At 52.2% G+C, this 20,550-nt stretch overlaps 8 protein-coding genes across 8 annotated transcripts; 4 read left to right on the forward strand and 4 right to left on the reverse strand.

Moving 5' to 3' along the window:
• Nucleotides 1–1,410: 1,410 nt before the first annotated feature.
• Nucleotides 1,411–2,208, reverse strand: A1O5_03692 (uncharacterized protein; the record flags this gene model as incomplete). The annotated part of the gene is made up of 1 exon (XM_007744303.1): nt 1,411–2,208. The coding sequence occupies one exon, from the start codon at nt 2,206–2,208 to the stop codon at nt 1,411–1,413; it is 798 nt and encodes a 265-aa protein (XP_007742493.1).
• Nucleotides 2,209–2,593: 385 nt separating this feature from the next.
• Nucleotides 2,594–4,396, forward strand: A1O5_03693 (mannosyl-oligosaccharide alpha-1,2-mannosidase; the record flags this gene model as incomplete). Its single annotated transcript, XM_007744304.1, has 1 exon — nt 2,594–4,396. One exon carries the CDS (start codon nt 2,594–2,596, stop codon nt 4,394–4,396), a length of 1,803 nt encoding a protein of 600 aa, XP_007742494.1.
• A 1,122-nt stretch (nt 4,397–5,518) lies between these two features.
• A1O5_03694 (uncharacterized protein) lies at nt 5,519–7,172 on the reverse strand (the record flags this gene model as incomplete). Its single annotated transcript, XM_007744305.1, has 2 exons — nt 5,519–6,989; nt 7,075–7,172. 2 exons carry the CDS (start codon nt 7,170–7,172, stop codon nt 5,519–5,521), a joined length of 1,569 nt encoding a protein of 522 aa, XP_007742495.1.
• Nucleotides 7,173–7,704: 532 nt separating this feature from the next.
• On the reverse strand, nt 7,705–8,388 carry A1O5_03695 (uncharacterized protein; the record flags this gene model as incomplete). Its single annotated transcript, XM_007744306.1, has 1 exon — nt 7,705–8,388. One exon carries the CDS (start codon nt 8,386–8,388, stop codon nt 7,705–7,707), a length of 684 nt encoding a protein of 227 aa, XP_007742496.1.
• Nucleotides 8,389–10,507: 2,119 nt separating this feature from the next.
• On the forward strand, nt 10,508–11,391 carry A1O5_03696 (uncharacterized protein; the record flags this gene model as incomplete). The annotated part of the gene is made up of 3 exons (XM_007744307.1): nt 10,508–10,547; nt 10,618–10,874; nt 10,942–11,391. 3 exons carry the CDS (start codon nt 10,508–10,510, stop codon nt 11,389–11,391), a joined length of 747 nt encoding a protein of 248 aa, XP_007742497.1.
• A 1,247-nt stretch (nt 11,392–12,638) lies between these two features.
• A1O5_03697 (uncharacterized protein) lies at nt 12,639–16,610 on the reverse strand (the record flags this gene model as incomplete). Its single annotated transcript, XM_007744308.1, has 1 exon — nt 12,639–16,610. The coding sequence occupies one exon, from the start codon at nt 16,608–16,610 to the stop codon at nt 12,639–12,641; it is 3,972 nt and encodes a 1,323-aa protein (XP_007742498.1).
• An 846-nt stretch (nt 16,611–17,456) lies between these two features.
• A1O5_03698 (uncharacterized protein) lies at nt 17,457–18,641 on the forward strand (the record flags this gene model as incomplete). Its single annotated transcript, XM_007744309.1, has 1 exon — nt 17,457–18,641. The coding sequence occupies one exon, from the start codon at nt 17,457–17,459 to the stop codon at nt 18,639–18,641; it is 1,185 nt and encodes a 394-aa protein (XP_007742499.1).
• Nucleotides 18,642–19,603: 962 nt separating this feature from the next.
• Nucleotides 19,604–20,475, forward strand: A1O5_03699 (uncharacterized protein; the record flags this gene model as incomplete). Its single annotated transcript, XM_007744310.1, has 2 exons — nt 19,604–19,668; nt 19,710–20,475. 2 exons carry the CDS (start codon nt 19,604–19,606, stop codon nt 20,473–20,475), a joined length of 831 nt encoding a protein of 276 aa, XP_007742500.1.
• Nucleotides 20,476–20,550: the final 75 nt, after the last annotated feature.

Below are 20,550 nucleotides of genomic sequence, written 5' to 3' on the forward strand. Positions count from 1 at the left end.
CCCAAAAAAGAGACATCTGGCCCTGGAAACTTCCGGCGTCTCTCTTCCGAAGCAACATGAATGACGCCGTCGGCCATAGTGTTTTTCGTTTCTTATCCAACCAACTATAAAGGAACCACGGCGCATAGCGTCCGGCGTTTTCTGGCATCGGTGAGGCCAGGAGCATACAGAAAGGTGAATTTCCATCTGGGCATGAAGACATGGACATGGGGGTTTTTCAAGGCTGCGCGAAAAGAACATCATCGGGTTAGACCTATAGCAGCGTTCTCTTCGTGTGCTTTATGCGATTTGCAGAATTATTTGGTGAGGGAGTACTGTTGACTTTTGTCCCAAGCGGCGTGCGACACCGGCATCGTGTGCCTGAGTTATGTTCACGATATATGCATATGCCGAGTACATATACGCTAAGACGTAATATGAAGTATGAATATGAAATGCGAATACGAATAGAGGTATCGACATGAGCAAGATATCCTGTAACTTCTAGCAAAGTCCTCGCGAACGAGAAACTCGTTTGCGTATGCAGGTTTGGACATATCGAGGCGACCCGGTTGAGTGGGCCAGTGCTCAATGTCGGCTCAGCCTCATCCTCACGGGAGTAAGGAGTACATTAGGGATATACTACGGCTGCCAGAGCAGGGTCGAGGGCTGCACGAGGCTGGGGAGATCAAGGGAGGAGGTAACGTAATCTAGGTCCTTTCGCCTGGCCACGTACTCGGAGTCCACGAAACTGACTCCAGACGAATGTAACTTGCTTGCATTCCCCTAATTTCCCTTTTTTCCCCCCTTCCTTTCAGAAATGTGGGAATAGGTCGTTTCAAAAAGTATGCAGATGATGATGACGATGCTGGGGCGCCTGGCGAAAACCCTTAGGGGTCCAAGGCTATGGTGCGATGCTGGATTTCATAGCCCCCATTTTAGCTAGATAAATGATTGTTGACAGTTCTTGATGTGCTTTGTGTTATTTTTCCGTCTTGCGGTTCGTGGGAACGTCGTACCGTAGCTCTATCTAGAATACACTCGGAATCCGCGCTGTGCGTTTGGTTCAACTGTCAAGAAGGGTCGATTCCATTTTGCCGCAAGGGCGTGCTTTGCCGCAACGTGCATGCAAGTCGGGTCCTCAAGGCTTTTCACGGCGCGTTGTCTCTTTAGATGTGGACATTGCCGGGTCGGCGTAAAGAGCCGGAAGGAAGGTTGTCGTGTGGGCGCGCAGAGGTCGAGAGTTGTTGTAGTCGGCAAAGCGTTGCCGTGCTCAGAAGAGTCCTGGGCAGGTTCAAGACTTGTTGATTGCAACCGTTCCCATGCTATACTGTACTGTGTTGTGCTGTGTGGATGAAGGCTCTCCTCCGCGCCCTGCAGGGGTCGAGTGGCTAGGAAGAAATTCGAAGATCCCCAGGTGTTTGTGTCCGTTCACCCTCTTGATCCTCGAAGGACGTCCAAATACAAATGTGCCAGATCCCAGTCCGGCGAGGTGTCCCCGGTGTCGATATCTGTCGCGTGAGCCTTCGTGCGTCGAATCAAAGACCGAGTAGTTTCGAGGTTGTGGATCGAGGGTACTCCGCTGCCATCGGTGACCGAGTCGAGCAACCCACGTAACAGGGTCTCGTCTTCTTTGCTCACAACCTTCCCATCAACACCTTTTGGAGCATCATCTGGACTCTGATTGTGCGTTGTGTCGGCGGGGGACCCAACGAAGGAGACCTCCACGACCATGCCTCTAAGGTTGGAGCTAGCTTGGTTTGGTCGAGAGGGAGTCTTTAGATCTCCGATACGGATGGTCCACTCGCCACCGTCTAGGGATAGTGCGGTGCCGTTGTCTATGACCAGGGACTGCCGGTGCGCCCATTGTGGTTGGAGCTTTGTTCCGATGAGTTGGGTGAATGGGTCTGCGGAGCTCGAAGGGATGGTGATGGTGGTAAGTGAGGGGGACGCCAAGTGTTCAGCCGCCTGAGAGTCCTCTTTCGGGGATGATATGGCGACATATGTCTTGGAAGGCGTGTGCGATAGAGTCAGAATACTGGCCGACTTGCGTTGGGATATGTCAGAGTTGGGGAGCAGATGGGAGGTGTCGACGAAGTGGCGGTGGTCAAGGTGGAAGGGCGGAAGAGGTTCGGCTGGAAATGAGCGCGAGATGTGAGAGATGAGAGCCGAAGATGGCGAAGACTGGCCAGGAGCTATAGGGAGAATGAACACTCCTGTCAATGCCATGTTGGGAGCAGACGGGACTTTGCGCCGTTGACAAGATGTCCATTTCGGAAGACCGAAAATCGACAGAGCTTGATCCGGGGAACGGGTTCTGTGCCTGCGGGCAGGCTGCGGGCAAGCGGGGCACCTCTTAGTCAGGGGCTTAAGCTTAAAACCTACTGCGATCTTAACGACAACCTTAGGTCTCGTCAGGGTCTCGTGCACCATGTCCTTCGCCTGGTGTGGCCCGACTTCTCCGTACAGGAACACAAGGCCCCCCTACATAAAACTCCAGATTTGATTTGGGGCTGTTTCTATTTGTGGATCTCCATCCCTCTCCCTATCTGATAGACTGCGTATCTGCCTAGATGGAGATCGTCAATCACTGCTCAGCAGTACGAGCACCAGCATGATACTGATACGGCGACTCTGGCTGTTGCCAGCGTTCTTTCTGGCCTGTCTCGTCTATTACATTTACCTCTACCCTAGCGATCCCACCGCAGTCCCCTTTCCTCCGTCAAATCACAACACCAACTTGCACTGGACCAAACGCCCTGAGCGATATCCAGTCGCAGGCTATCGGGAACTCCCCATAGGCCCTCTCGAGCAGATTCCCAAGATCCAGTTCGACTTCGAATCACATCCTGAACCCGCGGCTGCTAAGACTACTCGAGAAACAAGGAGAGCGGCGGTCAAAGAAGCATTTGTTCATGCCTGGAATGGATACAAGAAACATGCCTGGGGCCAAGATGAAGTTGCTCCACTCAGCGGTGCATCCCGCTCAAGTTTTGGTGGATGGGGGGCTACTCTTGTCGACACGATGGACACGCTCCTCATCATGGGTTTGAAGGATGAGTTTGACCTCTGTGTCGAGCAAGTCAAACGCATCGATTTCACCACCAACGATGCCGACACACTGAATGTCTTTGAGACGACAATACGTTACCTCGGTGGTCTTCTGGCCGCCTATGACCTCACAGACGGAAAGTACAGCATCCTCCTCGACAAAGCCAGGGAATTGGGCGAGATTCTCTACTCGGCCTTTGATACGCCCCTCCATATGCCTATGACGCGGTGGAATTGGAAGAAAACGGCCCTAGGTGGCGAGATCGAGCCTGGCACCAACACACTGCTCGCAGAAATTGGCAGCTTGACTGTCGAATTCACCCGACTGAGCCAACTCACCGCCGACTTCAGATACTTTGATGCCATCCAAAGGATCGCAGAGGAGATGGAATGGGCCCAGAACACCACCCGTATCCCTGGTTTATGGCCCACCATTGTGAACGCCAAGGAGATATCGTGGGACTACAACCATTTCACAATGGGCGGCATGGCCGACTCGACTTATGAATATCTGCCGAAGCAGTATCTGATGTTGGGAGGCCGAGACCAGAAATACAAGCACATGTATGAAGAGGCCATTGATACCGCAAAGAGGCATCTCTTCTTCCGCCCTTTGGTGCCAGGGGGTGAGGATCTTCTTTTCAGCGGCAACGCGGCCCTTACTGCTCTGGAGACGATCCCCATCGCCAATATTGAGCCGCAGGGCCAACACCTAGCGTGCTTCGTCAGCGGCATGGTCGGGATTGGCGCCAAAATCTTCTCTCGACCTGACGAATTGGATGTTGCCCGTCGACTAATCGACGGCTGCGTGTGGGCTTACAACGCAATGCCGTCGGGATTGATGCCTGAAACCTTCCACATGATAGCATGCCAAATTGGCACGATTGACCCACCTTCAGGAAAATGCAACTGGACGGAGGAGAAGTGGTATGAAGGCATATCCAGAAAACATGGCGTGACCCAGGAAACGGCATCCATGGGCTCCGTTGAGCGCGGGAAGACACTTGCCGAGCAACGTCGTCTTGTTCCCGGGTTCACTGACCATGGCGACAACCGATACATCCTCCGCCCGGAAGCCATCGAGTCCGTGTTTGTCATGTACCGCATTACGGGAGACATACGATACCAAGATATCGCGTGGAAAATGTTCCAATCCATCGAGAAAGCCACGAGAACGCCCATTGCGCACGCCGCCATCCATGATGTGAGGGTTGCCGAGCCAGTGCAAAGTGATCGCATGGAAAGCTTTTGGCTTGCCGAGACGCTGAAGTACTTTTACTTGGTGTTTAGCGAGCCGACATTGGTGAGCTTGGATGACTGGGTTCTGAATACGGAGGCGCATCCTTTAAAGAGGCCGACTCGGTGAGACATGTTTGATCACTAGGATAGTTCCAAGACAATGGTCGGTCTCTGCACGATCCGTGGTCGAAAGACCTTGAATCTCGAGGATGGAACGTTCCCTGCTTGGGAAACATGCAGGAAGAGATTTCTTGGCCCATGCTTAGGCAATTCAAGCTGCTTCGGCGACTAGGAGGCCGTCATTCCGACTTCGCCATGTAATCTCCAGTCACTTTCGAGCTCCGAGCAGCAACGTCCTTTGAGTATTGTTCCGGAATAGAACAATCCCAAGAGCCAGGCATTCAGCGAACACTGCTTGAAGCAGCGGACCGGGGAGGCAGCTTCAGTCCTGGTAACATACATTTGGTCGGTTGGCCAGGAGTTATTCATTACAACCGTGGACCTGCAAGGTGGATGAAGGATCGCTGGATCGCTGGACTCCAGGCTGGAAAAGCAAAATGTGGCTGAGAGCGGGAGGCTTCTTCTACACACTTAGCTTCCTTAATCGGAATGTCTCTTGATTGTTACAACACTTGTCCCGCGCCCACATACACACACAGAGGGGGAGAGAACGGCTTCCTCTACGTGACTAGAGAGCAATAGAAGAGATGCCTACCTGTTTTCTTCTTCTTCTTCTTCTTCTTCTTCTTCTTCTCTCCCTCTGTTCGGTGTACAATAGAAGTGGTTGCCTCGAAGGAAGCTGTACATGCGTAAACTTAGCGAAGGAATCACACACGTTGACCGAAGAGCCTAAAAAAAAGAAGCTCAGTTCCTCTCTCCCCGAGATATAAATCTCTCTCTCGCTCCTCTGTGCGTGCTCTGCCATCCCATTGGAAATACCGCCTCCTAGCAAGAAGCAATGATACGGAGTAATGATACATAAGTTTCCTCATTCGCTTTTCCGCCTCCCACTCCCCAAGAAAGGCGCGCTCGTTCAAGAAAACCCAGAAAGTGGAACGCAGAAGTGATAATCTGTGTTCCACTCGCAGTCTTGCTCTTCTTCTTCTTCGTCATCACCACCACCACCACCATCATCATCGGGACCTCGATAGCCAGTTTTCTTCAGGACCACTAGACTCTGCGGCAGTACCACTCCCCAGTCCAATCGCTCGCAGTACTGAGTCTCGCAACAACGCTCGGGGGGGACATTCTAGATCCCTGGCACTTCGTTTTCACTGCCTCTAGCAGCCTCCTGCCGCAACAGTTCATCCACGTCCTCGTCTAGATTCTTCAAGAGGTCGTCGCCCCGAAGATTTGCCTCGTGTCCTCCCACCACTCCGGGGCCTTGATCTCGACCTTGATCTCGACTTTGGCTCTGTGCTTGGCCGAACCCTTCCATGCCCATCTCGCCTAGATCAGGAACCTGCTCGTCTTCACCGTGAGATATCTTCCGTCTCTTGGCGCCGAAACCATTGACACCTTGTCCTCCACTCGCAGAGCGGACACGAGGCATTGCAGGTGCGTTTGTATGGCCACCCGCGCTGGAGGTGCTGCTGGGTAGAAATGCCGTATAGTCTGGTGTTGGTGTTGCACCAATGCTAGAGAAGTCTGCCAGGGCTGCTGCGACAGCGGGGTTGTTAGGTCGAAAGCTCGCCAGGCCCGGGGATGCAGTGGCAACGGGGGCGGGAGCTGATTGATCCCACTGTGCGTTGTTGGATTGGGGTTGATCGAACATGCCTCCGGTCACAAAGTCGCCCTCGTCATCGGTAAGTTCTTCGATCTCAGGACGTTCGGCGAGGAAATGGCTAGCTGATGTTTCACTACTGACGTTGTTTGCGCCGATGTCGTTGCCTAGGATGTCGCCGCCGCTCGAAACACCTCCGGGGTTAGTGACACCGGAATGTTCGGATGAGGAAGCTGTCTCAGCGGACGACAGACCACGAATAATGGCATCTTCGACCTCTCGCTTCTTTGCTTCGGTGCTAGCCCTCCGACTCTCCAGCGTCAAGTACGTCTCTTCCTCCTTCGCCAGCGCTGTCTTGTTAATCTCCAAGATCCGCTCAAGATCCGCAATTAGAGCCTTTCTAGCCTTGATACTGGCTGACACGGACGATTCAGCCGCAGCAAGGGATTTGATCAGGCTCGACAGTCGCGCGGCGTGGACGGGCGGACTAGGCAACACCGCTTCCGGATCGTTGAGTTTGGCGTACTCGTTCTGTGCGTTGTCGATGGCAGGTCTAGCGGAAATGGTTTCCTTGGTCACGGCGATCTGTAACGGCGCTAGGGTCTCCAGTTCCTTTGGCATTGCGCCTGAGGATGAAGAGGAACCGAACAGTGAGTTTCCCATGAGGGTCTTCTTCCCTCCCGATCCCTTCGACTTGTCGATCTCGTCAATTCGCGCATCGATGGCATCCAAGATCGGAACCTCAAAAACATTCCGCGTTCGCCATACATCGACAACTCGCCGGATTTTGCTTTGGATCTCGGGTGGCGAGGAGCGATAGGCGGTCTGGATGGCCTCGGCCATCAAGGGAGAAAACGCGTCCGGGAATTCGGTGCGCTTCCGTGCTCGGGCATTTTGGACGATGTCGTTCACCAAGTAGATGAAGTTAAGGCGTTTTGCTGGCGGTGAATCGCGGAGACGGGTGAGCCAGTAGTTTGCGATGCGATCCGCATGTCTCCTGGATAACACAGTGTTAGCTGTGGTTGATATTGACAGAATGGTTTTCCATAGCAAGAGACATGGCAGCTCGGGAAGGCACGTACTTATGGAACATGATCCATTGTGAAACCGAGACGATACTATCTTGCGTCTCGTTGAGGGTCGAGAGCTTGGCCTTGAGAGCTTCGTCGGTGTACGACATGTTGGTCCGGGGTGGTACCTCTTCCTACACCATGCGGCACCCGTGGACGTGTGTGTAAGATGGAGAGCGCGCAGCCGTTCCTTTGAGGTCCTTGTCTTCTACGCGTGGATGAAGCAAGGCCCAGGCAGAAGTGAATTGGGGATTCACGATCGGGATAGGTTATGCTACGAGCTATGACAGGCTGTGTGAGAGAGGAGAGAGGGAGAATGCTCTGCAACAGAGCGGCAAAGATTCCGTCGTAGCCGCCCAAATCCGAAACCGCCCTTCTCGTAAAGACCTTCAAGGCGCGAATTGTGGAATTATCTGTGGCTGATGATGATATTAGATAGGTTGAGAGGACAAAGTTGAGCTCAAAGTCGATGGAGTTGTTGTTGTTTCGGACAAATTGTGGTTCAAATGACGGCCCCCAGCACGTGACACACATATATGCTTGATGGAGCTGGATGCCAGGAGCAACTGCTGGGTACAAGACTACAGATACAGAGTATAGATATGGTCACTTACCATCACTGACCCAGTCTATATGATCCTTCTATATATTGCAAGATCTCGCTGCTAGCCACTCCGAGTGCCACTGAGTCATCAAGGCCTGGCTCCAGTAATACTTCCTTAGAGACCCCATGGCTGTATCCCAACTCTTCATCTGCGGACATAGCATGAACAACAGTGCCATGAGCTCCTTTCTCTCTTCTTCACCCAACTTGCTTTCATCCGTGGCCGTCACAATGACCATTGTTGCCCATATCATAAAGTCGCTGTCCACGTCTGTCCCCAGCTCGGCCATATTCTGGGTCACTTCTCTCAAGCGGTCTCGAAATACCTGGCCTACTCGCCCATACATTCTTCGTGGTGCGACGGAATCGGGAGTCGTCGCAAGCCAGGACCGTTCAAAAATGAGGACCAGAAGGCAGACTTGTCGCTCCAATTTTGGTACACTTGCCGTGGCCACGACGCGCATCAATTCGAATTGCTCGCTCCGGCCCCAGACGTGTGGAAGCGCTTCAAGACGTTCTCCGGTCACCCTTAAAGCGACTTGGTGCAGGAGCTTTATTGTCTGGATAGAAATCTTGCAAGAAACTGCTAGTTCACGAAAGCCGTCCGGCAGCTTATCCGTCAGGCTGGAAATCTCGAGAGGGAAAGATTGTTTGGGATATTGTAGAATCAATTCCGGAGTGATGGGCTCTAATTTGGTTGTCTGTCGTCTTTTGATGGCCATATCACACAAAAACTCGGTTCTTCATTTTGCCTTGGTTAGCGCGATTCATTCCCTCGCCTGTGGGTACCCTTACGACGTTACTGTAAACTTCGTCATTGTATCGAAATTTCCTGTCTCCAATCCACCACGCATGGCAATGACTTGCCTCAAGCCAGCTCGATGCATTTCCACGTAATCATCCTCAGCCATGTGAAACTGAAGAGAAAGATCAGCTTTGAAGCATCCTCGCACAGAAAGGACTTACATCAGAACCGAGCAAAGTGGTAATAGCATGCAAAGTAACATCATCGGCACACAGCCGAGGATCGGATATCCTTTGGCGTAGCTTTGTCAAAATGCTTGCTCGATACTGAAGGCGAATCCGGCGCAGTCCAGGAAATGGCTTGCAGGAAGGGGGTAATTGACAGAGCGTATATAATACAAGGCATTCAAAGAGGAGTTCAGATTGGAGAGAGACGGCAAATCGATATGTCATCAACCAGTTGTCTCCATTTGCTTCAGTGAAGAGTTCCCTGCTTTTGACCGCAACATCTTGTACATCTATGAAAATTAGTCTTCGACCTCAATACGCCCTTAGAGGCACTCTTGACGAAATTGACGTACATTGATCGACGGCCCACTTCACCAAATAGGTGGCTTTGATTGGGTACGATCCGAAGGGATCCTCGCGCAATCCTCCCAAGTTACTGAGTAATGGAGCAACCAGGTCGCTGGCGTCCGCCTGCGGATCCGTGGGTGTTTGTGGTCTTTTATGCTCAAATGTGGGCTTGCGCCGTTGCGTATACCCGAGAGCACGCCAGACGAGTGGCTCGAATGAGCGGGTTGCGGAAGCCCGCGTCTTGCCCTCGGGCTTTTTCTTGCGCATCTTTGTTTGCTGTCGACGTGCTGCAAAAGACGAAACCTGCTGTTGCTTGTCCGGGTCCCTCAGTTGGGCAGGATGAGTGTAACTGACAAACATGACTTTTGGAAATGCCGCTCGGTGTCGCATATTATCCTGTCATACACACAATCAGCGAGGCTCCCATCTTTATATAGTATAGTAATGTCTGTAGCAGCTGAATCTCATGGGCCACTCCAAGATGTTGTTTGCTGGAGAAACTCCCTTTGGGGCCGAGGCGCGTCTTGCTTAGTGGGATCCTGCATAATGACAGCAGCAAATATTGACATTGAAACGGTTCCGTGGAATGAAAGGAGGCGATGAAAGTCGAATTCTTGCGGTAAACGAATCCTGATGGACTTGCCGGATGATCCTGAAGTCGAGTATACACGAAACCCAACCAATTGCGGATACTGTCTTTCACAGCAACTCCAGAAACAGGGGGCGAAGACGTACCAGGCTGGTGGAGGAGTGTCTGAACAAGCTATTGGTGCCTCAGGCTGACTTGCATCCAAAGCCAAATGGCCCCTTCTGTGGCTGTGTCGGTCAATATGTGAGGTGCAGAAAGCAGAGAATGGTATCGAACCCAAGCCCTGATGACAGTCCAATGAGCGATGGCGCTCGCCATGTCGGAGAGTAAGCAGACACACAATGTCAATGTCGCATAATCGTATGGGCTTGAAGGGCGACAAGGCACCAATTAAGCCATGAATTCAAAGACATGGTCGCCTTGGGGTCGTCCTCATCTGCAGGGACATGAAGAGACGAGGCAAGACTCCGGGGAACAAGGGAGACATCAATTCGACTGCCGGCAACAATCTCAATCTATTGGAAAGGGTGTCGTTCCCCAGTACATCGAGGTACATACAGCACTTGGTTAGTAGTTGTGGAAAGAGAGTCCCAGCAAGTCCCAGGAACTGGCCATATTCTGTCAGACAAGCCTACCACTCTTATTTGCCCGGTCTTTTGGCTGCTTTTCGACTGCTTTTCGACTGCATCAGCCTCGTCAGACAGACCGATTTCGCACCACGCCAATTGTCTCTCCCTGCGACTTTCCATCGCAAAACAAGCATCTCACAAAAAGTGCCAGCTTTACCACTGTCGACTGCACTGCCATTTCCTACGGCTCCTTAGCTCTGTAATCACTCTCAGACACGCAGTGACTTATTATCTGTATCTTGCTTAGTGGGCAGTCTTCCGTCCCACTCGCGCACTGCCTCCGCCCCTGCGTCTCTCTTCATCATGGCAGACCGGTTCCCTTCAATTGAAGACATCGATGCAGGTAAGGCTTAGATCTGATTCGCGCGACATCATAGACTTCGTGTGCCACAAATCCCTAACAAACGAGACAGGTGAAACAGATATCCGCCCCGACCCGGCCGCCCAAGGCAGCTTTCTCGAACGCGAACGGGCGTTGCTGGGAGAGGACGCCGAACTATTCAATGCCAACGATAGACCTGGTGCTGCTACTGTCGAAGACGGTGACGACGATCTATTAGGTGGTGACGGCGAGTTCACATCTGCCCCGGTACTGCCATCAGGCGGTGACGGGCAACAAGACTTAGACGACTTTGAAAGCTCATTCCCTGCCATTGACACACGAAACGAGGTATGCACCTCTAACAATGCTGTTAGAGAAGGGTGGCCATTGGACTGACACGAGAGAAAATGAACAGAACGTCGCACCGGGCGGCACCATAACTGATTCGACCCCCTTTGGCGGCTACACAAACTACACTGCTCCGGTACAAGATGAAGACACTGAACCCATCCGTGAATGGCGAGCCAAACGGGACGCCGAAATTGCCCGCCGCGACGAAGCCAGCCAGCGCAAAAAGGAAGAGACAATCTCCACCGCACAGAAGGACATCGACTCATTCTACGAATCCTACAACCGGAAAGTCGATAAGCAAAAGGCACAGACTGCGAAAGAGGCAGAGGAATTTCTAGCAAAGAGAGAAGATACCACTGCTGGAGGCACGGCTTGGGAGAGAATTGCCAAGTTGGTTGACCTGAGCGGGAAGGGACAGTCGGGTGGTGGCGACGGAAGTTCCAAGAAGAGAATGCGCGAGTTGCTGCTGAGTCTGAAGGCGGACAAGGATGCGCCAGGCGCGGCGGGAATTTGAAGACTGGAGAGATAAGTCATGGCTGGGCCGCTGGGAAAAGATGGAAGGAGAAATGAAAACGGCATGTTCTCGTGGCTCTCAGCCATGGCGAGACTGGAGTCAACGACTGACACTTTTCTCCTGGTGGTTTCCGCGAGCTAAAAGCTTTTTGAGGATGCTGTCGACATCTCTCGGGCGAGTCCTAAGACAGTCGTGAGGGAAGGCGGGAATGACAATTGGCGTTTTAGAGTCGGCATCATGGTATGTAATGGATCTATGCACGCGCGAGGTCCTCAACGTGGGATGGATACCTTTTGCGAACAAATACATTGGAAGCATTGAGTTGAAGAGGTTTCCTGCGCGCTCGCCTGGTGCAGAAAAAGGGTGGGAGGGAATCGACGAGATACAAAGACCAAAAAGGAGAAACTGCTAATAACTTGCACATGTCTGCCATTTCGGACGCAACGACGACTGACCTATTGACCTATCTGCTGTAACCCGTGCTGGCAGCTCCTAGCCATATCTACCTACAGCCTGCTCTTCTCTCCTCCGTCACATACACACCAAACACTCATATACAGCCTTGCCATACATGCTGTTCTGCCACCAGCTCGGTTACCCAACCCCTTCCATCTTCCTCTCTTCACCTTTCGACCCGGCCCTGCTTCTGCACCGTCTGATGGCATCTCCGTACATAGCGTTGTCCCGAAATGCGACCAAGAGAGAGAGAGAGAGAGAGAGAAAAGACAAGAACCCTCAGTTTCCACTCGAACACATACATACATGATGTGCAATCAATACCGAAAAGGAAGTATTCGTTGACCCAGCGACGACGCCCCCTTCGATCCATGCATGCATACTTGTCCAGCATGGCCTATGTAGAGCCCCGAAAAAAGACAAGACCCGAGTATTTCGTATCGAGCATTAGAGCAGTGTTTAGTAGTTCGCAGCATAAATATTTTTTTTGGTGCTTTTTCTTCTTTCTTCTCTTTGAGATGGGCGTTCCAACAAGCTTGGCCACTGCATTGATTGCATATTTGTTTGAATTCATTTCCGTTACCCTTTGTGAAACTCAACCATCGCGTAATGCGTTGCCTTGGGAGAACAATGAGATCTTCTCATGCTGTTTCACTTTTCCTCCTTACCCCATAACGCCGCACGCCCTTGAAACTTCGATTTAAAGCAAGTGTGAAAGAGTCGAGCCGCGTTTTGCTGCGCTGACCTGATTCTGTCGTGGGTATGGGACTAAAGCAGGCCGTGATTTCGTGCTACCACTTGCGCTTCGGCATGCGCTTGCGGCGATTCGAGACGATCTCCATCTGCGAGAGGAAATTTCGACCGAGGCGCTCCATGTCAGCGACTGCTTGTTCGGCTTGTTGCACGACAGAAGGAGCTGGGGTTGCACTGACGGCGGCTGAGTTCGCTGCCGCTGTCTGCGTAGAGCCAATGATGTGAGATTGCGGCTTGCCTTTCGCGCCGCCCATCTTGCTGATAATGTCGAAGGCTATAGTCTTCTTTCTTGCGCTCGCATCAACTAGGCTTCCATCGTTGCCATAATCGCCGCTGCCATTGACTTTGAAGTTCTCCCCTAAGGGGGTGGGCATGGTTTGTGCGTAATAGTACTCCATCCAAGTTTGCAGTCCAGTGTAGCCCTGAGCCTTTGCAATAATCCAAGCCATTTCAACATGGCCGATGAGCATGTCTTCAATTTGCCACGCCACGCCATCAAGAGCGAGATCACTCACGCCATGATGCATGACTGAAGCAAATGAGTGCATCATATCTACGCTGTCGGAGAAAGTGAGCAACTGGTCTCTGATCTCAAGTTCTCGTTCCGTCATTACCCAGTCGGATTCGTCGTCTTGATCGGCTGTGGAAGCGGATTTAGTCTCGGCCGACGATGCTGTGGGTTCGCTCGAGTTCGATAGATCATTTTGATGTCCCGAAGAACTCTCTGTCGCACCCTTCTCGAGGTTTCCTTTCTCGGGGTTGTTGTTCGAGGGGTTGTTCTGGATGCTGGGAACATTGACGGGAACTTGTTTGAGACTAAGCTGTCGTTGCGTGTCATTTGGTTCCTTGGCTGCTGGTTCCTTGGGAGGAGGAATCTCCGCAAATCGACCGGTCCCTACTTTCGCCCTCAGTTCTGCTATTCTTCTTTGGTTTCCTTCATAGGTTACAGGGCGTTCATGTAGGGCCAAAGCATTTTTCTCCAGCACGTCCCACAGGTCCTTCGGAGGTTTCAAGCCTTTCTTGATCATGGTCTCGAGTTCAGCAAGGTTGATGTCGAGAGAGTGCTTGAGAACTTGGATTTGCTCGGCAAATTCCTGGTCGGGTCGACTGCAAAAACACTTCTTCTTTTTCTTCTTGTTACCCTCGATGCATTTCAAGTGCGGCGTGAGACTTTTTGCAACGTCCCAATAAGCATTGACCGTTACTCGAACGTGGATATGTCGCGGTGGCCCGGTCCCAGTTCCGGGTTTAACTGAAGGCGATGCAGCCTTTTCTGGGCTGTCCTTTCCTTTCTTGGTTACTTTCAGTGGCGCGGGGACGAGTGACGCGAATTTCTCGGTGACATAACGGGAGTATGTCGCTTGACATCTATGCTCCAGCGAGCATCTGTACCTCGAGGAATCTTGGCATATGTGGACGTATCGGGAGAAGATATCTCGGCACTTGTTGATTGGGGTCCGGCTTTCCATCAAAGTACTGAGGATGAACTGCTCGAGGTAACGCAGATTAAGTTCGGCTCGTATGGCGTCCATGGATCCCAGCACGAATGTGCATATGAAAGCCAGGAAGTCTGCGGCCATGATTGCGATCTCGAAATTGATCTGGCCGACTAACTCAAACATCAACATCGCGAAGGTATCTGCCATGGCTTGTCCAATAAAGTTGAAAGAACGGGCCCATTCTTTGTTCTTGAGAGATTCACAATCTGCGTAAATGTCCCTTAGCGCCATTATGTTGATTTTTGCGGCTTCGGAGTCCTGTCTCATCTGTAATGCGATACGCTGTGTAAGTATAATAGCAGCTCTCGCAGGACAAATGCCAAGCTCTTGAAGTTGCAAGACAGTATCAGCAATCTTCGCCGTAGGTGTAGCTGCGGCGACTTGCATGTTTTCAATGCAATACTTCTTTTCGGCTTCCCAGTTTGCCCACCAGAATCTGCCCGAAGTTTGATGATTCAGCACGACGTGAAGCATGTCCCAGATGCCCTCTTCAATATGCAGATGATGGTATTCGCAGAAACGGGCTCGCAATGCTGCGGTATCATTTGCCGCTGGGGTGCGGAAGAACTTCTTGAAGAGTTCAAAGGCCTTTTTATCCACATGAGTGCCTTCTAGAATATGTTTAGTGGGGAGATCAGGCTTGGGAGGGGGGTTAGGATTCGCTTTTTCCTCAGCGTCGATCTGTTTTATTTTCTCCCCGTATGCTTTGACAAACTGTGTCATGGAGACTTCCACCTTTGACACCGCCTCGAGAAGTACTTCAGGTGGGGGTTTCTTTCCCTTGGTTATAGCATCTTTGGTCATGCTCAGCGTTGCCAAGTATTTCCCCGGGCTGTTTCGGGAAGTCGAAATGACAAGTGAGGTCACCTTTCCAGAGAGCTGCGCCAGGCTCGCACCCTTTGAGGCTTCAATAACCAGAGCATTGACCGATCGCTGAAAGAGGATATCGGTAATCACATCGTCAAGGACGATATCGGAGAGCGGTGGTATGGGCGATTTCAGAATAGCTTTTGCCTTGATCTTCTTGAGCGCCGTGGTCACATTCAGGGCCGTGTCTCCACCCATCTTCTCCACCATCTTCTGCATGTCCTTCTTTGCGGCATCTTCGACCTTGATACATTCCAGATTGGCTTTGATCGTGTCTTCATCCAGATTCAGGTCGGGATCGGCAGCGGCGGAGGGATTGTCAGAGGCTTGCATCTTCAATCGAAGGTTCATCATGACTTCGACTACGTTATTGCAGGTTCGCGTCTTTCCGTCACCGGTGGTGACGTCGACCGTGAAGCCTTTGGCGTTTGGTTTAGCGAGCATCTCTTCGAGAGCCTTGAAGGATTTTTGTAGGACTGGGGACATTGGACCGTTGAGTTCCAGAACGCTGCGCAAGTCCGTGATGGCGGTTTGCACGTCATGCGGATCTGAGGCACTGAAGAAACCCTTCATCACACTGAGGGCTTGAGAAAAGGCATCGGCATTAGATGATGCCAAGGTGTTTTGAAGAACCGTCGTCAAGCTTGCTGAGGTGCTGGCAGTTGTGCGCGTCCCTGTTGCAGCAGGGGGAGGCTGAAGCTGTGAAATAGCGGGTTCGGCATCCAGAATCATCTGCCGGAACTCATTGTTTTTCCTCTCAGCTTCCGCCATCTCAGAATTGGCTTGGTCCAGCTTCACACGGGCGTCCGCAGGAGAGACCCTTCCAGCATTTACGTCGTGTCGAATTTTGTCCAGCCTGCCGCGTATTCTGCGCACGATGTGCTCGTTCTCCTTGGCGGCCTCCAAAATGGCGCTGTTTTTGGGATCAAGAAGAAAATCTTTGGAAGCCATTGGGAGCAAATCTAACGCCGATGTCTCCAAAGGACCGGCAGCACTGCCTTTATCATCCTTTGGTGCGGGTAGGAAATGGAGGCTGTTGCGAGCTTTTTCTAAAAGAGCGTTCCTGCGAGCTCTTGTGGCGGCTTCCTCCTCGTCGTCTTTCTTAACCCGCACTAATTCCACATCTCTCTGCTTCCGCAGTGCATTTTGCATTCTCTGCGATTTCTCGGCCATGATTCTTGCATGGTAGTATTTGATCGTGTCCATCTCCATCCAAGAGATGCCCGTCTTTGCCCGCAAACAGATTTCGTGGTTACAAGAGGCGTCAGCGCCCTCAGCCCTCTCCGCTCCTGTCACGTCAAAGTCCAAGCAGCAGGTCCCCCGGCCCGTAAATTTGAAGTCACCTCCTAATTGAGATTTGAAGAGCTTGTCTAGAGCTGTCGCGTTCTCATCGAGGAGGGCTCTCTGCGTTTGATGCCTGGAGGATCTCTGCTCCAGCTCGTTTTTCTCCTTTTCCAGTTTGGCTCTTTCGCTGAGCAGTTCGTTGTAGGTTCGGATGTCCTCATCCGCCCAACCGGCCACATTATGGCCGTCGGCTGCTTTCAGAGGGCTCGTCGGCCTGGGAACAGAAACCGATTCGGAATGTAACTCTTGCGGAGTGTCACTCGTCGCCGATTTGAGGCTTTTACCTTTCGGCTTGCCCATCCTCCTTGCGACGAAAGTGGGAGATAAGGGGAATTGGCCGCTGAGAAGTAGCTAAGCGGTCGGACAATCGATGGTGTGGTTGAATGCCGGGCTGCCGGACTTTGCTGTGTTTCTAGGTGGGGCAGCTTTGCTGCTTCAAATATGATGGTGTCGGCAACGGAATTGTCGTCCAAAAAGCCAGCACGGCTTCACTATCACCAGGCTCGCGGTTTTCACCGTACAATGATATTGACTGTCTTAATCGTGGATATTCGGCGTGAAAACTCTCGACAGCTGCGACCCCAACCGGCTAAAGGCTCAAAGAGGACCTTTACTATATCAGGGAACTCTGCATCACGATTTGATGACACGGAAAAACATGGTTTGGTTAGAGACGCCCTCATGTTTCCAGGGAAAGTAGACTGCAGCCCCCAGTCCTGGAATTTTGGCAGAGGCCGTCGTATTGCGCTCGCGTGGCGTTGTCGGAAGACGTCTTACGGCCAAGGCTGGATGGACGGAGGACTCAAGCTTTTAGTGTAGAATCAAGGGCAGCCTCGACAGCAAGGCCACTATCCTATTAAGTCTCGAAAAGGCACCAGATGGACAGGATGGCCATCTCGCGATGGGATTGAGGCTGTGAGAGTCTTAGAAAGCAAGACAAACCAAGCTGAGGTTAGTTTCAAGTTGGTTTGCCAGGGCAGGTCGATGGCGATTTCTGCAGGCCTTTAGCCGGTCTTGGCCCGACCTCGGATTTTCTATTTTTCCGTTCGCCCATGTCAAATTTGCCATGTCCACCATTAACTCGATGGCTCGATGGACATCAGATGGGTTGCCGGTAAACGAGCTGCTGAGCCGACCCACGTCAAGATGGCTACACCTCTAGTGACGGGCAACAACGGTAGCGCCCTTGTGGACAACGTCCAGGAAATCATCCGCGCCTCCGCCAACCACGACATACGGGCACTAGAAAGGTGTATCGATCATTATTCATTCCCGGACTGCAAAGCTGTCGATGTCCAAGATTCGGTCACAGGCTTCTCACCGCTGCATGCCGCAATATCTACCTGTGTGACACAGGTCAACGGAGACGCTGATCATCCCGTACATAGTGAAGAGAGTGGTGTTCGATTTCTCAAGTTCTTGCTCGAGAATGGCGCGATCTGGAACCAGCTAGACAAGAATGATGAGACCCCCGGCTGTATTGCCTACCGCCTGGGCCTGCATGATCTCTATCAAATTATGGTGGATGCTGGAGTCCGCGCCGAGATGGTTCTCAATCGCCTGGAAGGGTACGAAAGACTCCACGGCGGTGAAGACGGCGAGGATGTCCACGGGGCAGAAGGGTCGCACGGCCAGGACAACTCGGAAGCCAACGGCCTGCAGGAACATGTCTCAAGCTCTGTCTACCTCTCTTCAGCACTATCAGTCGGCGACAACAGACTTCTGGATGAACAACAAAACGGTGTCATGATGGCATGGGAAAGCGACATTATGCTTCGGTCTGCTAATGCTCTCCTCCCAGAACCGGGACTCAAGATCTTGAACATCGGCTTCGGCATGGGCATCATCGATACGCACATTCAAAACCATGCTAACAAACCAGCTAGTCACCATATTGTGGAAGCTCATCCCGATGTTCTCAGCAACATGGAAAGGAATGGATGGATGGAGAAGTCCAATGTGGTCGCTCACAGAGGAAAATGGCAAACTGTGCTTCCGCAACTCATCGCAGAAGGCGAGGCCTTTGACGCCATCTACTTCGACACCTTCGCAGAGTCATATGGCACATTTCGCGACTTTTTTTCGGAGCAAGTGATCAGCCTCCTGAACCAGAACGGCCGGTGGTCTTTCTTCAACGGCATGGGCGCCGATAGACAGGTCAGCTACGACGTGTATCAGAAGGTTGTCGAGTTTGACTTGTTTGAGTCCGATTTCGACGTGGAATGGGAGACCGTTGAGCTCCCCGATTTGACGCGGGAATGGCAGGGCGTTCGCCGAAAATACTGGAACATCGACCACTATCGATTGCCAATTTGCAAATTTATGGATTGATTTGTGGGCAGTTCAGATCCCGTTCCTCACGTTCAGAACCCAGATCCTGTTACTCAAAATGACCAACATGATGATTCTTCTGTGTCTGTGTACCACCAAGCTGTCTCTCGGACATATTTCCTCCTTGTCCGGTCACAATTGCTCTTAGGGCTTTCTCAGTCAGTACGAATCAACGGAGTGTCAGCGGATCCATCGACAACCGCATTGAGTTTGGACGAGCAACGCGTTGGCATGCCTCGAAGTCCTCGTTTGGCGAATGAGAGAAAGACCAGGATGAGGCCTAGGGAGCCTGACTTCGACAGCCCAATCCGCGGAAGCAAAAACAGTTCGGTGCTATTGCCCCGAGCCGGCGGAAGAAGCAGCGCTGTCGAGCAAGACGAAGTTCGCAGGGCAACATAAGAACATCTTGCTGTGGCCCCCCACTGATTACTGTACACTCCTGTGATGACCCTCCACAAATTCAACAACATCAACTACTCAGAACCAACCAGGAGTGTGCCACTCGTCCACCGTGAAACCATCCAGTGAGGCGTATGGAGGACCTTGAAAGGACGTACCCAGTACATATCTCGGAAATCGTCCCGCCCGAGCTGCGTTCGGTCCTTATTGCCCCGCACTTTCTCCCACTCCTTCTTTCTCCTCCTCGCCCAAGCTCGCCCTACTGTTGCTCACGCATGTCCCTACTCCACCTTCGAGTGGTTCGAGGACAATCAATGGATAACTCGCGCTGGTAGGTTTATCACAACACTCCGCGTGTCCGAAGAGGAGAAGACCTCGGGATGACAGCAGCGAGACTGGTAACGTCGCACGATGTAAACATAAATCTTTCGTTGCCTGAGTAAGGCCCGGGCGCTCCAGACCTGCAACCAACTCGAAGCCTTTCAAGAATCACGTCGCCTAGAATATCAAACAGTACCTCAACCCTTCATCCGTTGAAGCTCGAGATCTGTCGGACAGAACAAATGGCCAAGCGGACCGCAATCGTGACGGGCTCATCTCGCGGGATGCAAGTATACTTCTACATCCGGTGTATCAATCAGCACTCACTAACCCTTCCTTTCCTCCCAGCGGCGAAGCCATCGCTCGGCGCCTCGCAGCAGAAGGCTATGCCGTCTGCATCAACGACGTCTCGGCAAATAAACCCGGCATCGACAAACTTGTCTCCGAGCTCAACTCCAAACATGGCTCCGGCGCTGCCATCGGCGTAGTCGCCGACGTAACCTCCTCGGAAGAAGTGCAGTCCATGATAAAAGAGTCGGTAGAAAAGCTTGGTCCCCTGACAGTGATGGTCGCGAACGCCGGCATCGCGCAGGTCGCTCCGGCACTGGACATTTCCGACGCAGACGTCCGCAGAATGTTCGACGTGAACTTCATGGGAGTGTGGCTGTGTTATACGCACGCGGCGAGACAGATGATATCCCAGGGACCCGTGCCCGAAGGGAGCAGTGGATACAAGATCCTTGGTGCGGCGAGCATCGTTGCTTTCAAGCCGTTTCCGCTCCTGTCGCACTACAGCGCGTCGAAATGGGCAGTCAGGGGACTCACACAGGTGTTTGCAATGGAGATGGCCAAGCACAAGATCAACGTGAACGCCTACGCTCCGGGGATTGTTGGGACGGCGATGTGGGACCTCATTGATGAGAAGTTGGGCGAGATCGAGGGAAGGAAGAAGGGCGAGTCGGTCAAGAAGTATAGCTCGGATTTGACGGCGTTGGGACGCGTGAGTGTGCCAGAGGACGTCGGCAATGTTGTTGGCGGGTTCATGTGCTCAAAAGACGCGGAGTTCGTCACGGGCCAGACGATGGTCATTGACGGTGGTATCGTCTTCACCTGAAGATCGAGAGGAACGAAGCAGGCATGGAGAACACATGCTGAAATGGTATCTTGTATGCCCTTGCCTCTCCCTCGT

The sequence above is a fragment of the Cladophialophora psammophila genome (assembly GCF_000585535.1).
Source record: "Cladophialophora psammophila CBS 110553 chromosome Unknown aczJe-supercont1.5, whole genome shotgun sequence".
NCBI classification, from domain to species: domain Eukaryota; kingdom Fungi; phylum Ascomycota; class Eurotiomycetes; order Chaetothyriales; family Herpotrichiellaceae; genus Cladophialophora; species Cladophialophora psammophila.